This window comes from Bombus pyrosoma, linkage group LG10 (assembly GCF_014825855.1).
Source record: "Bombus pyrosoma isolate SC7728 linkage group LG10, ASM1482585v1, whole genome shotgun sequence".
Lineage (NCBI taxonomy): Eukaryota > Metazoa > Arthropoda > Insecta > Hymenoptera > Apidae > Bombus > Bombus pyrosoma.
Window position 1 is genome coordinate 12,655,776 of NC_057779.1, and position 16,700 is coordinate 12,672,475.

At 36.9% G+C, this 16,700-nt stretch overlaps 1 protein-coding gene and 1 long non-coding RNA gene across 2 annotated transcripts; both read right to left on the minus strand.

Annotated features, from left to right (window-relative positions):
- Positions 1-1,912: 1,912 nt before the first annotated feature.
- On the minus strand, positions 1,913-5,245 carry LOC122572165. Its single transcript, XR_006318398.1, has 3 exons — positions 5,107-5,245; positions 4,895-4,950; positions 1,913-4,800 (listed from the first exon to the last, which is right to left on the minus strand). It is a non-coding gene; the product is annotated as an uncharacterized LOC122572165 (long non-coding RNA).
- An 8,392-nt stretch (positions 5,246-13,637) lies between these two features.
- On the minus strand, positions 13,638-16,426 carry LOC122571700 (odorant receptor 30a-like). Its single transcript, XM_043735760.1, has 6 exons — positions 16,232-16,426; positions 15,649-15,901; positions 15,153-15,256; positions 14,532-14,846; positions 13,988-14,263; positions 13,638-13,706 (listed from the first exon to the last, which is right to left on the minus strand). The coding sequence occupies exons 1-6, from the start codon at positions 16,424-16,426 to the stop codon at positions 13,638-13,640; spliced, it is 1,212 nt and encodes a 403-aa protein (XP_043591695.1).
- Between the last annotated feature and the right edge of the window lie 274 nt (positions 16,427-16,700).

Below are 16,700 nucleotides of genomic sequence, written 5' to 3' on the forward strand. Positions count from 1 at the left end.
ACAGACAACAAATTATCGATGAATTAACCCTTAACGCTCCAAGTCTGCCTCTCTAGCACCACCGATGTGCTGTGCTCTACTCCAAATGTATTTTTGGGCCGTTATCGGTAATTGTTTAAATCCTCGGTCAGTTACAAACGATCGGTAAAGACAGTCGGATCTGAACCCGTTTTATTGTAAACCCATCTATTTGAGTTATGTCGAGAAGAAAAATGAATTATCTTTCCGACGAAAATATAGATAGTGACGATGACAATTTTGATTTTCGCATCTATAATGATGTAGCCGTTGACTTGGAAAGCAGTTTCTTGATAAGTCAGATGCATAAAATTCGATAGATGTACGTAGATTTTCATGGCTGACTGTACATTCATGCCGACTGCCATAGTGTTTTCACGGTAGCTCGAGCTGTGATAATAACAGCTAAAAATCGTATTCATCGACATCATTTTTGCACGATGTGCTTCAGTTACAGCCTTGCAACGGGAGTTGCAGCGAAATTACCATAACGGACAATGAACGTAGGGAAATACGAGAAGGGTGTGGAATTTGGGCACACAGCCGGCACGCGACATGGGGTTAGCAACAATAGCTGGATCACCGTACCCCATTCAAAGGTTTCGGGCGTCGCCGCTGGCGTTTTCAAGCAAGTTATTCTGGATACCTCGTTCGTTTGTCGCACTGCCTGTTTAACTGCGCCAAGATTAAAACTCGAATCTGTCAATTTACGAATCCGCCTTTGAATTTTTCACGAGCATTCGCGCGATTTGGATTCGATAGTTGCATCGGCAAGACACCTCGCCGCTTCAGCCTCGAACGCGGTATTTGTTTATTTTACTTGCACGAAAAGAAGAGAAATTTATGCTTGGTATCGATCGACTGTTTTGTCGTAACTGAAGGCGTTCGTTGATCGACGAATGCTCCACTTTTTTCTATTTTACGTTACGGTAGAACTACGTTTTTTTCCGAAGTTTGTTTGTTACAACGAAATTTTTATCAATGATCGATTAACTGAACTGTCTCTGATTCAATTCGCTTAGCTGCACGTCAGCCCTTGTTACGCGAACGAAAAGTAAAATAGGCAATAGGCGAAACCGGAAGGCTTCTGTTATATGATTCTTCCGATTATATAAACCGCTTGTCCTCCGAAAAGTTAGGGTAAATAGACTTCTACCGTATATCATACTTTATTTTTTATATGTGTTATATTTTCTCCCATACTATATCTTTTGCATTATATTATATAATATTCGATGATCGATGGAAAGATCAATACTATAAATGTAATCCATCAATAAGGAGGTAAGCAGTTTAATCGTAAAAAAATATAGTTCAATAATATCGAGATTAAAAATAGAAGTTCAGCCAGATGTTGAAATTTTAAAGGACTATAAAAATAATAATAATATTACCTTTAATTTTATCTCGATCCTTTCTCTTACGCTCAAATAAATAACATTTGGGATACACAGATGAATGCACATTGATGCATATGAAATGTTTTTCTAAAGCTCAAACTTAACCCGACAATATTGTATCACGCCTCCTAATTACATCGAAAATTAAGATTGGGCACTGTTGAGATAATTGAAATTGTTTTTGCTGTAGGAGTTAATATCTCTAATTAAGCTGAATGTACTTTAACACACAAAGTACTATTGATATCGTAATAATTATGCGTATGACATGTAATACAACGTTCTATAGTATATATGTTATGCACACACATATATATGACATATTGGTGACCTAACGCGTCATCTGTTGGTTCACCTTGAAGACATGATTTCCTTTTGAAACTTTGTTATCGACTGAATTATGAAAGCTATAATTTATATACATACGTAACTTGTATGCAATTTTAATTATCCGAGTACATACATATATAAATTTACAGAATTATAATTTTAATTGTGTGTGTCTGTTACAAATAATTGATATTATCGATGAAACGTAGAGCCATTTCGAAGCTGTTATGCACTTATGTGCTTCAATCCAAAATCCAATTTCTATAGGAAATACATAAATGATTTGACGATAAGATGAAATCGTAGAATCCTTTTGTCTTAACAGGTTCGCTGCGTACGTCTCAAGCCCGCGTTGGCCCTTCAGTGCAAACTTTTAAAATATCCGTACGACGTATGGATGATACTGATTTAAGCGCGAGACATAATTTATAAATCTAAAAGAAAATTCTAAAAGCGTCTTCCATGATAATTCATGTAAATATAATATGCAACGCTTGATAATATATTTATAGAGAAATAGATTCAGTATAAAGATTATTCGTTATAACAGCGAATGAAAGTAGAAATTAACGTTTTACAAATTGTATTAAAGATACAGATGAGTCTTATTCGATAAAGAATTACGCTTCATATTTGAAAATGAGATACCACTCGCTTAAAACATTACGTACATACAATATTATTGGATTTAATAAAAGCGCACAAGTAAATCGTGTTATAATTTCCACTTTCAATTAACGCCTAAATAATTACGCGTCCGACACCATCAACTCCCGTGTGAGTTTCATCCTTTATACGGATTCTATTACGAAAATTTCAGAATCCGGTATATTCAGTTCATTTTCAACACGGTGCGCCGCATGAATTCTGCGTCTGCATACCAATGATACGATTGCAACCAAACCGGCGTTATCTTTTCGCTATTGTTTGGAAATAATTTGACAGTACTTTGGTTATCGCATTAATTCCGCAAAACTATTTATCACGGTAACACGGTGAATGTAATTAGTCATCCACCGCGTTCTCTCACCGAGGTCGAAAGATTCATAAAATAGCCAGTTACGCCAGATACAAGAGAGATGGGGAAAATGGATAATTATAAGTTTTTATTACAATTTTGTAACAGCTCTAGGCCAAAACGAATTCCGCTAACGATCACCGACAGAGTCGTTCGATCAGTGATCGATGATGCGACAGGACCATAATGATAATCCTATTGCCAGTTGTAGGTTCTATTGTTAAGGCGATTTGTCAAGGGCTCGTTCTTCTTTCTCCATCCACTCCAATTTAGTATGCCTTTTTTTATCTCAAAGATTAACGTCCCACCGACATTTGGGCCATTATCGATCTGCCGATTGGTAGTACTTGGATAAAATCGTAGAACCTATTTATTGCTTTGGATAAATTTCAGAAGGTTCTTAACATTCTTCGTACAAAACATTCCTTTACTGATTGCAGAAGTTTAGCCTGATTTCGTAAGGTTTCGGTTTTCTTATGAAACATCGATATGTATTTAAAAGTCGAAGAACATTGACATGTGTTTCAGCGAGGTAAACGTATTCCCTTTCAGGTGAGGAGCAATTTGTGAGAACGTCTGGCGTGGCCTGTTAAACTAACTACTTCAAGGAAAACTCTACATCTTTATTTATGTATATCCGTGACCCGGAGACTGCTATTACGCAGAAATATTCTAAATAAGGAGAGGTGCATATTGTTGTACCCTTGAATGTACATTATGTTTTCGGTTGCAAGGTCTAGGAACAAAGGAACTGATAAAAAGATGTCTATTTATGTTCCTTGTAACCTCTAAATATATGAACGTGCTCCTTATCGATTCCATTGTATTGTAACACTAGGAGAGTAAGGATCTGAATCAGCATAAACTTATACTTATACCTTTAATTATTTCAATATACTTTTCTATTACAAATTCATCTACTCGTTCTTCAATCAGTCAACCTCAACCTCAACATGGCCAATGTGGATCCTGTTTAGAATGACTCGGTTTCTGCCATTGAAGGATCTTCCTATCACGTCACGAAGAAAATTGTTTGAGCTGTTGCTCGATCTAATTGATTTTTCAACGTTCCACTTGTGATTCCACGGTTGTTTGACGCGTGTGTGGTCGATGGTTGGATATTTATCGCTTCTTTGGCTACGTTGTCTGCAGCTTCGTTACTCGATACTCCTTGATGGACTGGAATTCATGCTATAGTAATTTGCTGCTGATAGATCTGTGTATAATTCGAGTACGTCTCTTACAACAAAATTGTTGCCAGATAATTGTTACGAGTATCGTTGCTACTGAGCTGCTAAATACTACAGCTGTTTTATACCGATCGTTTTTAACGGCTTCCAATGCCGTAAGAATGGCATAGCATTATCTGATTACTATACATTATACTATATATTATACGTTATTATCATACATTGTAGTATATGTACGAGGATGTTGTTAGGAGTGGTCGCTGTAAAACTGGCGTTTGAATTTAGTATTTTTCTTTAGCAATTAAATCAATAGTTTATTATTAAAGAGCGTAGAAAACATTTGTACAAGTTTTTCGACATAGCCTTTTTTTACTTTTGACCTCTGACGTGTCCCTTTCATCTATCAATGCAGAGAAAGTTATGTTTCGTAATGTTTCCGGTATTTCTAAACCCATGCATTTGTTAATAACATTTTGTTTCTTTCGAGCCAAATATTTTACACTATCGTTGATTTCCAAATGTTGAATATGGACTGGAAAAATGTCCGAATAAATAGAAACTTCCGCTGTGCTCAACAACGTTCGTGGAAATTCTCAATTCCGCTTTCTTTACTTTGTTCTCCAAAGAGCAGGTTGTTGAACCTTCTGCTCCATGCCTTACCTCTTTCAGACTTCTTGCCCATACATTTACTAAATGGGTCATTCTTTTATTGTGCTTCAGCAGCTCGCATCTATCTGCTACGAGGATACCGCTGCAAGCTGTACCCTTAGTTTCATATTGGTCATTACGGAATGCCTGCTTTTCAGGAACTTTCCTTGTAGCAGGAGACAGCATGCTACTACCACTGTCCATTTATAAAATACTCGTTATTAATCGATTTAAGACGGTGGTAAGGATTTAAACCGATGCAAAAGTATTAAACACATAATATGTCTTACTTGACTCATTTTCTATAGCAAAGCTTCTTTCGGCTGTACCGGCACGCCATCACCGCCTAAATACATTAAAAGAGCTATTTATCGCTTTAAAGAATACACGAGTGATCGATTTCGCGTGTCATATCTCCAGGATAACAAAATATTTTATATTCTTCAAAAAACGATCATTTCTTAGATTACATTGATACAACACTGTTAAATAGTTGTCTTACCTGTTTATTGATTCCTTATTTATATCGGAATTTCAAAATTCGACAAAACTATACAAAATTATTGTCACCTCACAATCAACAAGCGTCTATCTATGCACTCGCTGTTGATATGCGCAATTCGCTTTGTACTTTGAAAGCGTGGAGTCACCAACCGACGCTAACGCCAATCGACGCCGACTCCTCGGTAAGAACTAGCCTGTTCTCCCTCTGTTATTGTTTGCTACGTCAAAACCCCTCTCTGCTGTTCGTACTTCTGGCAACCGTGACAAACAGGATGCAGGCGATGGCGCCTGTCTGGCGGTCCAGTTATCCGATCTATGCAGGTGGAGCTTGGTCTCGCTTATCCGATCAAGTGCCTCATAGCGCAATCATCCGATATATGCAAAACGGATAGGTTGCAACCCTCGAAATTATTTTTCTAGTCTTTTATGTCTTTTATGTATCGTTTAGAACTTCAAGGGAGCCTCCCTACTACAATTCCATACACATAACGGAGCTTGCATCGGTCGGAGTCTTGACCGTACAACGATGGATTAGTGAATAACAGTGTGTTTATAGTTACGAAGTGTTTTCAAGTGACTTCAAAGTTCAATGCTCACGCGTTACTCTGTCGCTAAACTAAAATACAGACAGAAACAACTTTCTTTAATTCATAGGTGTTTTGTGTGATTTAGTTCAACCATTGGTTGATCACCAGTGTGCCAATTCGCCTGCTTATAAATGTTCTTCCATGATAAGTTTATACAACTTACCGTATCGTTGAACGTAATTACAATTAATTCTAATAATTCGTTTAGGTGCCAATGTCTGTAGTGACGTGATAATATGAATATTACCAATAGGCAATCGTCTGACGATTTACGTGAGTGATTCTTTAACGATATTTGTGACGATTAAACGAGAGAGTAACATCAATCCCCTAAATAAAGGAAATAGATAAATATTCCTCCGATTCTTCGGCTCACGTTTCGTAAGACGCATCGAGTTTGATTTCTTTTCGTGCTTTTAGTTACATAAAGCGGCGTTGCACCGTCATTAGTGACATAAGTTTTGCAGGGCGCTGCCGCAGCACTCAGCACTGGAATGCAAGTATCCGCGTGATAATTACAATTTAATCGAACCGTTGCGCCGTTTGTTCCATACTCATTTACGCGTCGAATTGTAATGCGCAGATCGCGTAGTTAAGAGAAAAATAAAGCGTAGCTATCGGGTCGGAGTCAAGGTCGCGCAGGCGTAGGGCCCCGAAGAAGCCGCAGACCGATTTGATGCAAGCTGCTGCTGCCGCCGCCGATATATCGTCTCGCGCTGTCCCAAGTATTCGCGCTGCCAAGTCAATCACGGTGCTCGTGGACCAAGCCATACAATGTCTACTAAAAGTCGCTGAACTGGCACGTGAACAACCCGAGCTTATGAATCTAACCATGGACAACGACAACAGCGAAGCCCAAACCGTCATACTTTCGTTTTGTTCCTCCCTCGATTATATTACAATCAAGAATTAACTTACTCATCTCATTTCCTTACATATTTATGTCTTTCGTGAAAAATACTCTAATACGTGTATCTCTCCCTTTTGTAAATAATTTTTGAAAAATAATCAAACTTATCACTCGATCAAATGGATGGAAATCAACGGATAGAGCATAAACACAACTATAATTATACTGATTATGTCAGAAGCGATAATATCGAGCGATTGTCATCGCTTTATTTACATGTATATAGGTGAGTTTAACATGGACAAAATTACATTAAGTGCAAACAAAATTAACATGCTGTGAATAGCTATATGGTATATGTGCAATATTAGGATCGATGGAAAACCATTAATGAAGGCTGATCGTAATGCGCTTTAATTGTGTTTATTTGCACACACGACTCCCCCGAGACGTTGGTTAACGTTTTAAAATTGAAAAGTTAAGCACTCTCGAGAACCTATCATCTCCGGTTCGTTACAACTGTTTCACCAGGAAATAAACGCACGAGCGATAGCAACGAAAATAAAACACAGAGAAAGCAAACATTTGTTATTTCTAGCAAAGCACCAGTACCGCGTGTTTCGTTTATTAAACGTTTATCGTTCCTCTTTACGATTGAATTGTTCTCTAACATCTCCATTTTCTTACTTTCTTCTTCTCTTTTTGTTCTTTTTGTAAAGTTTCCAAGTTTACCTATGTTCAGGATTTAAAGTGGCCGTCCGTTTATGACTGGAACAGCACATCTGTTCTACCTTCCAAGTTGTAAACTTTACATGCGGAACTCATCAAGAGGCTAATTAAGATCACGCTAAGTGCCCGATCGGTCAGATCTAAAGCAAGCAATTGGTATCAATCAACAATACCAGAGGATATGCGGTGATTTTTAAATATGTTTATTACAATAATCGCAGTTCTAACAGCGGCGATGATCCTCAATACCGATGAAGATTACAACGTCGCATACTCTCACCGTCACTCCCATTATCACACTATTTAGCTGCTGCCAGGAGCAATATTGACCTGGTGGAGCTTAGTGTAACCCAATTTTGTATGAGGCTCGTATGCCCGTATGAGGCGTAAAAAGCAAACTACGCGACCGAGAAGGTCGTATGAAGGAGATCTGGTTGCCATCGAAGCTCTATCTTACCTAACCCGGCATCTGTGTAAAGAAGAAGAGTACTTTGATAACTAGCCGCAGGTCAAAAAGGACACTCATGGGCTGGTTTCACAAGGGTGGAGCTGCTAGCGCTTCGTCTCTTCCAATGCCACTGATTTCTGGAGAATCACATTCGGCAAATAGCACATGGCCACCAGTATACCGGTAGATAGCGCCGAACGATGTTATCCCTACGATACCGCGGACCACACAGCCAGAAACTGTACCGTACCAGGTCGACAGTCCGATGACGCACTGTCCTGGACGGTTACCTCCTCCCATTGGGGAAAGAAGAACCAGGCAAACGAGCACAGCAAAGGTAGCTGACGCGTTGAAGTAGACAGCTGTGGAGGATTTATACTTTCTCCATATACACTTATATGCCGCTTATACACAGCCGTTTACGAAAGTTTTCGGGCGTTTACGCTCTAAACTGCCATCAAACAAACAACACACGTTAATCTTAAGTTCTGAAACCTAGATTATGATTAAACGAAGTTACAAGTTCTAAAGAATATATAGTGAAGATTAAAAGAAAATCTGTCAACGTATACGGGATTGGTACTTATAGGACTTTGTATCTACATAGCGTTTCACGATGCTCGCAAAAGTATTCCAATGCTCGCGTTACTTTTCAGTTTAATATTCAGATGGACCACTGTATATCCATTATTATAAAGACAAGGGGAAGAGTTATCGCAAAATTGTACAATTATTCGTAACGAAGAAAAGTACCGTAGGAAATGTTAATCGGTACAAGACGATACGAGAAGATATTATTAGGAACTACTCGTATAAAGAAAAGGACCGCAACACTATGTTTAAAAATCATCCCCCCTTATACGCGGCAAAACAGATAGTGCTGTGTCCGAATATGAACGCGATTAATTATCTGCTTTTCTACTAATGGAAACTCATCTCCTTCTTCTAATTCGTTAATTGTCTCTGCCAATTTTAAAGAAGCAACACGGCAACGAAGCTAATAAAACGAGATCTTTCTGTCAATAATTGTCAAGCGCGTAAAGAATATTTGCGTAGAGGTAAGAACAGGACAAAAGTGTAGATAGAGAAAGAAAAGGAGCTTATCAAATGTCATAGAAGCCCTCTTCGGCGTCACTGTTCGATTAAACGCAGGGCCTCGAGCAATCAGACACGCAACGGCGCGGCGTCTATAAGGCTGCATCGTGCCAGGCAATCTGCTGGACGACGCGCGCCGCGCCGCTGGCGTCGTCGCTGACGTGGCGTCTCTAACGCCAGAAACTGACGAAAAAGAAGCAAAGAAGAACACGTTAGATACTGTGAAATGAGAAAGAGAATTGCAAAACGTTGCATGAAAGAAGTAACTCAAGGAAAGTTGCGCCGAAACGCAAAATGTTATTGAATGGCAAAAGAAAATAAAAAAGCTGGAAGAACATGCGAATGTTATTGTAGCAAAAGGAGAATATTAAAAGATGATAACAAAAATATAATTAGTAAGAATTTAAAAAGGTATATATACATTTAATTTTATTGCAATTGTTGGTTTATTGTATTCATATATAGCTTCCATTGTTTGATATATAACAATGGAAATGTAATTTAAATATCAAACGTTTATTAGTTATGATCGGTATTATGAGAGGTAAAATACAATCATGCCTATGATATTTTCAACAAAGGACACTTCTTCTTATTAATTCTTTCCTAAGAACAGCGATTCGATTGAAATCCCCCCACCACCAGACACTTTTTATTATGTAAGAAGAGCATTGACGACAAATATTGAAAAATAAATTACATTCGCTACCTATTCGTAACATAAATTTTGATACCTTCGCCACTGCTTTACAGAATTGAAATGATTATTACTACGTAATAATATGTAAATCGAATTTCGAATAAATGTAAGTATTTGTTCAAGTTGACGGGCGAAAGTGGATAACTCTACTGTTTGAAATATGTTAGATATCAGCGCAAAAGCGTTTGATCGATGCTTATCTCGTATAATTCATCAATGTTCTCCGTTTTTTGTTTCGCGGAGTTGGCAAATAAGCGACTCGTTTCTTACTGGTTTGGTTTGGAACGCGACGAAGGAAAGTGAACGCGGAAAAGTGAAAGGAGGAAGGAAGAGGAAGCGTAAAAAGAAGGTAAAATAAAACGAAACGATAGAGAAATAGGATGGTTATAAAGATAAAAGAAAAAATCGGGTAGGAAGATTATAGCGGAACAAAGAGACGCGAGAGAAAAATAAAATAAAAGGGAGCAAGATGGTGGAGGTGTAGCAGATAACGGGAGAAAGGGAGAAGGAGAGCTCGGGAGAGCTGCGGAGAGGGGGGACAATACGGAAGAGTCGAGAGGGGCGAAAAGGGAAGCAAGTTTATGAAGAGAGAGCGGAGTAAGGGGAGTGTTGCAGACGCGCCTCGACAAGGGTAAATGTACGTACGAATGTACCCCGGATTGGCTTTGGGGTGGTTTCCATGGAGACCAATTCGCTCGGCCCGGGGAATTTCCCGCCGCCGCCGCCGCCACCGCCGCTGCCACGGCCGCAACTTTCCTGGAAAATCGCATTGCGTCCAAACTTCAAAAAGTTCCTACCATTCGACACGTGTATTTGCTTTGATTTTACAATCTCTCATCCTACTTTTCCTTTATCCCCGTGTGTCCTTCCTCTATCTAATTTACGTCGAAGTAAATATTTACCGGAACAGACTGGTAAACAGTATACAGAAGAAAACGATCGCGCAAAAATTGATTATCGAGCACTAGACTAACGTCAATTGACGAAAAAGCCATGCGACACATTCACGCTTTCTAACTAGAAGCGATGCAAAAGAGCAACTATCACAATGGTATCTTCTTTATGGACCTTCTATCGAACTGCAAAAATATCTTACACAAAAGAAACAATCAAAAACTATGCAAAACTATGTTTTCTATGCTTTCTTAAAAACATAGCTATGTAGGATAAGCTATAACATTGTAAACTGAGCTTATCCAACTACGTAGTAACCGCTATGTGTGCATACATATATTCGCTTATAATTAATTAGACTGCTGATTTTTGTGCATTTATGGAAAATTTCAAAATGCAATATTACACAGAATGCATGTAATATAATAAAATATATGATATATCCAAGGTACAGTACTTTTTGTAATACTTGGTAGGTGAAGCAATTTTCTACCGAGGTTCTACTACTTATTCGTTTGATCGTAATTCGCTCAAAAATCTGCAATCTATTTACGGATAATTTACTGCTGTATTGCTATATCGTTCATTCATCATGCGTTATGTATTATGTATGTTATACATTACGTATTAGATATTACGTATATGTACGTACATTGTGGTCGCTAATAATCGCACGGTTGATGCGATCTTGAACGAATGAACAAGTAAAATAAGTAAATATCATGCAGGATCAGTTTATTCCTTCGTACGATTTATATTTTTTATCAACCACTTAGGCAAACTTCTTTAAATATGGAATTCGTTTAATGGAATTCTAGACACCATGAATCACGGGGAATGAGAGCAGAGAAATCAAATTTTCTTTTCTCATGCAACCTTCAAAAGACCTTGAATTATGTATATGGATGAGGAAAAGCGTGAGATTGCTGTTGGTATTCCTGCGAAGGATTCACACCTTAGAAAAAAAAAAAAAAAAAAATGGATGGATTATTTATAATATCAATTTGCTTATAAATTTACTTTTATGCAAATATTTCTATTCAACATACTGTTTCCGATGTGGATAATAGCTATTGTAAAATGCATGAAACAACTGTGCAACTGTTCCACTTATACTGGGAAATAATTTAAGTTACGAAATTCATTATTTTTCATACGACAGTCGTACGGATGATGTATACGTAATCAGAAAATTATATTCCAAAGAGACTGTGTATTTCTCGTGAAAAGTGCAATCTTAAACTATAGTTTTACTATATGTATTATACAATTGCAGATAAAGGAAAATTTAAAATTGATATACTATGAATTTTAATACCTTCTGCACTACAGATCTTTTGCTGTGTGTTAGTAATAATCGTCTATTCTGTGCTGTATATTATACATATACTTATTCATTACTCTTATCAAATATAAATCTGCTTTGTAAAATTATAGCGTCTCTTTATATTTATTGTTTTATAAACTTTCTATCGTCTGCCATTGTATATATACTGTATGTGTATGATATATGGATTTAATAATTATGTCCGATTGAAATATTGAACGAAAACGTGTAATTAAGTTCAGAAACAACAAACTAATTATGTTTATTTATTTAATAATATTTTCATTTCTCTATGACGAAAACTCGGTTTGATGTATAAACTAATTGTATATCTATTCAAATAATGGGGAATCGTATCATATTTACATTTGCATAGTATGTATTCTGTATAATTGATGCAATTTGACATACCATGAATATTTATTAAAAAGCTGATACGATATTTGAATTGACTGCATCTGTTGTACGTGGTGCTTAAAATATCCAAATATATGTTCACTGATCGAAACCGTGTTCAATGATTATATATCCGGTGTGGTGACTTTCCCAAAATTGGCACAAATTATGTATCGAAGGTAAGAGAAAGACAGAGTCAAATATTACACATTTCTTCGGTTTAGTTAAAAATTGTTGGACTAATATGTTCATGTTTGGTATCATTTTGATCGCACGAATCTCAATAATCCGATTAAGGCCATCTCGTAACAATATGATGAAAAGTAAAAGAAATTATATTTGCTTAGCGCAATAATTCAATATCGAATTCAATTACATCGATACGGATCACAGACAACGAGGCGTGCCTTGAGCGAGCAATTGCAGGAGTTGGTGGAAATAGCTCGTGGCAATATATCCGGACACTACCGTATATCGCGTATCCGTTCTATCTGGTTAACGTAGCCAGCTACAAACGTCCAAGCCAAGATTTTACTCCTGGCATCACGTAGTCGCTAATTTTCACGATTACTGCTTACATATATTTATAAAAGAAATAAAGTTCTCAACAAAAATAATAAAAATGCAACGAGATAACTTTAGGCGTAAGTAACTGAGACAATTTGAAACGAAACGACTGAACGATACAACTTAAAATATATCGCCTACCATATCCACCAGAAATAGCTGAAATCCCACAAGGCATACACCGTAGCAAGAAATTACCTGGCCAAGCACGATCACCGTAAATATATTTTTCAACTTTCTGCAATATTCAATAAGTACTCAGTGCTGTTGTACACGACTCTTTGACTTTGTATCAGATATATTTGCATAATAAGATAATCTCGTATCTGATTTTTATCGTCTATCTGATCCTTGATCGCGTTATTGAAGCTTTTGCGAAGATCAAATGTAACACATCGACGTGGTATACGCAAAGTATCCCCATAAATATAAAAATAAATTTTGAATTTTGAAAAATTCAGATGTTCGTATCTTGCATCGTTCACGCGGTCAACGTCGAATAATCAAGATAAAGACTATGTTGCTAATTTTGGCTCAATGTGGTAGAGCAAGATCTTTACATCGCTACTTTACACTCTGACGACCTGCCTGAACGCCATTTCCGAGAGTTTGGACGGAACAGGTGACAATAGAAAGAACGAGGAACGATCGTGACTATGCATAAAGTGCTTAGTTACTTTTAAGCGACGTAAGAGTGCTTTGCCTTCTTGATGGAACTTTTACTAGCGTTCAACGTAGGATCGCAGATGAAGCAGCCGCACATTCGAGGAAACGAACGTGAATTTATTTTGGAAATTTGTCGTTAATTCTCCGAAGAAATTACGTATCAGTCAATAATATTAGGTTTATTCTTGTAATCATTTGAATACAAATACTGAAGTTTATTTGCTAATATTCAGATATTTTCATTGTGCAAATTCGTGCATTTATAGTCAATTATTGCTCTGCTATTCTCATAGACGATTCCCTCATGAGAGCAAAGTACGACATCGTCGAGCTTATAAGCTGTAACGAGAAATTCTTATAAAATTTATACGTTCGTTATAATACGTATTCTATCGTAATTATAGATATGTAAAAATATATATGCAATAAGCATAAATGCAAAAATACCATATCTACACTGTTATAAGTAAAATTCATGTTACATTGTTTCGAAGATGAGACATATTTTGAGGCAAATGTTGTTTACTTACGAACAAAATAATGTTAGATATCGTAACGAATCGCTGAAAGTGATACTTTCAGAGTAGATGTGAGATTAGAGAAAGAAAGTGGTTGCATACCGCGGTAGATGTTTCCAAAGTCACAGGAAAGAATCCTCCGGCGGTCAGTTGACACGGTCGCATCGCTTTCATCATCATCATCTTCATATCCTTTCGTATCTTTTTGCCTGTTTTGCTCATTGGCAGACACACCCACCATCCCGAATACGACGCTATGCTAACATTCGTGCTTTCTTCTACCAAACCATGGCAGATATATGTGAAGAAAATTATATGGGCAAAGCTACCGATCATGTGGAAAAAAAATATAAGTCGTTTCCCGGAAGATATGTTTGCCTATGTACAAGTACAACATTCTGATCTGAAGATTTAATATATTCGGGTTTCGTTTCGAAAATTAGAATATTTTGTGAAAAGTAGAAAGAAATGGTCGTTTATTCAACCCTTAAAGTTTACCACCAGTAGAATCTCGAGTATGGAATAATAACAAAACGTTATTAATCGAATGTGATTAACCTTGCTAAATTTTTAATTCAAACGATACGGCCCACTCCCGTCCACGGTATTCTTTAAGGGCTAAAACAGACCCATCGTTTATACGTACCAGAACGATTTCGTACGTGTCGAAACACATCAGCACGCTAAAGATAACCATGTGACTGAGAATCGGCAACGTGAAAATTTGCTCGAGTTTAGCGTTCAATTGAATCAACGACTGATGCTTTCGGATGCATTTCTTCAATATTACGTAGTACTTGTTTGAATAATCGGCGATATCAGTTTGTTCGTCGACGTTCGACCACAAACTCAATAACGTTTTCTGCAGCATACGAAACTGATAGACTACGTGCAGATTCAGCACACATAAGAACTGTTCGGGGCATAAATAGCTTGCGCCAATTTGTTGTACGGCCAGTAACTGTATAAATAGTAATTCGATGATGAAGTCGTCGATGATAAATTATTACGATACATGATATTTTATCCAGTTTTCAGGGACTGTTTAACCGGCGACTGTGCAATAAGAAAATGTGACACGAGTTTCAAATATTTTGCTTAAATATATTTTTAATCAAGCTATGTTACTTTCTCTGCAAACATTGAGAAGTTATTCTGGCAACGAAAGGTACAGAGTTGCTGAAAGTTTAAACTTCTCAAAACTTGAGGGCGCATAAGGAAAAACGACCATTAGTTTAAAATATACATGTACGAATATTTGCAATACCTCGATGGCGAACATTATCTCGTAATAAGGTGTCACGGTTAATGGTAGATTGACCCACATTTTGAATGGAAGTAACCTCTCTGAACCATTGTTTCCAATGTTCGCTGAAATACAGTGAAACATGAGCTTTATAATATCCTCCTGATTAACATAAAACTTTCTTATAACGTCAGACTTGACCAGAATGAGTTTAGGTTTTTGTCTAACCGAGATAGTTATCTCTTACTTCTAAGGTTAATTCAGTGCTTGTATTTCCATAACTTAAAACGCGAAAATTTATTTTCTCAATGTATTATGACTTACATAATTGTTTTGTTTTTACCATATTCGAATGAAAAACATGTAAATATACGAATATATGGAAAATAAAGTACGATCCTTCTATAACAAAATATACTACTTAGCTACTTAGTTCACTATTTCGAAAATTATTTTCTTTTGGAAAAAAAAAAGAAAAGAAACCTAATTTAATCTTTTAATCGACGAATTAACTTACCGCTGATCGGTACAATCGCGTAGAAAGACAAAGAGCTTTCCGCAACAAGCAATATAAATACTGTCCATAACTTGCAAAAATTTCTGCACTCTGCGAAAAGTATCTTCTCATCGTCATTGTAATTGATATGCCAGAAATGCTTTTGAGCGTATACAATTATATCCGAAAATTCCGTTTTATAAAAGTGTAGTACCGAAAGCTTGAACATCGCCAATATTATGTTCAACGTGTTGGAAGCCAGAAAGATACAATGCTGAGAAAACGATTTGTAATATTTAATCGGTAAAACTTGCTTCGAAAAGAAGAATTTTATGACTTAGTAATATTTTTGCAACTGGTAAATTTAAGTGAAATGAACACTTGAAATAACATAGGGCAAGCACTTCTGAAACCCTACAATCTGCAACAAAAAAATGCTCTCAAGCTTTTTTAACGAGATATATTTAAATCCGTATAATATATCGTACTATTTACTGACACATTGTGCGATCAACTATCCGCACACACTTTAATGAAAACCTTAAAGTTCATGTAAAAAAAGCAAAAGACGTGTCCATGGAGGATTAACGATTTTCTTACTCACGTCCAAATTATGCAAGTTATGATAAATATCGACGACGTTCACGTACACGCCATAAACGAGTGCAGCTATGGTATAGACCACCATGAATTTCCTTCGCCTCTCTCCGCTACTGTTTGTCGCCTTCGAGATACCTGTGATTTTCAAAAGAAAGCCTGACATTTTGATGGACATGTCCGTGTATCGTCCAGTATGCATAACGACCCTCTTTTCTCTATCTTGATTCTTAAATCACGCGACAGCCAGCAAACGATTCGATGTAACACCACTTTGATTTGTCGAGACACTTTAATCATTTAGTAATGGATATGGGTCTTATGTAAGGCGAATTGTTACAGGAATAAGAGAAATGAAATCAATTATGAACTTGACAAGTAGGGAACAAACATGAATAGATGTATTATACATGCGCGTCTCAAAGAGAATGCGTGATCGTCGCATCCTCGAATGATTGTACAACTGACACTTTGTC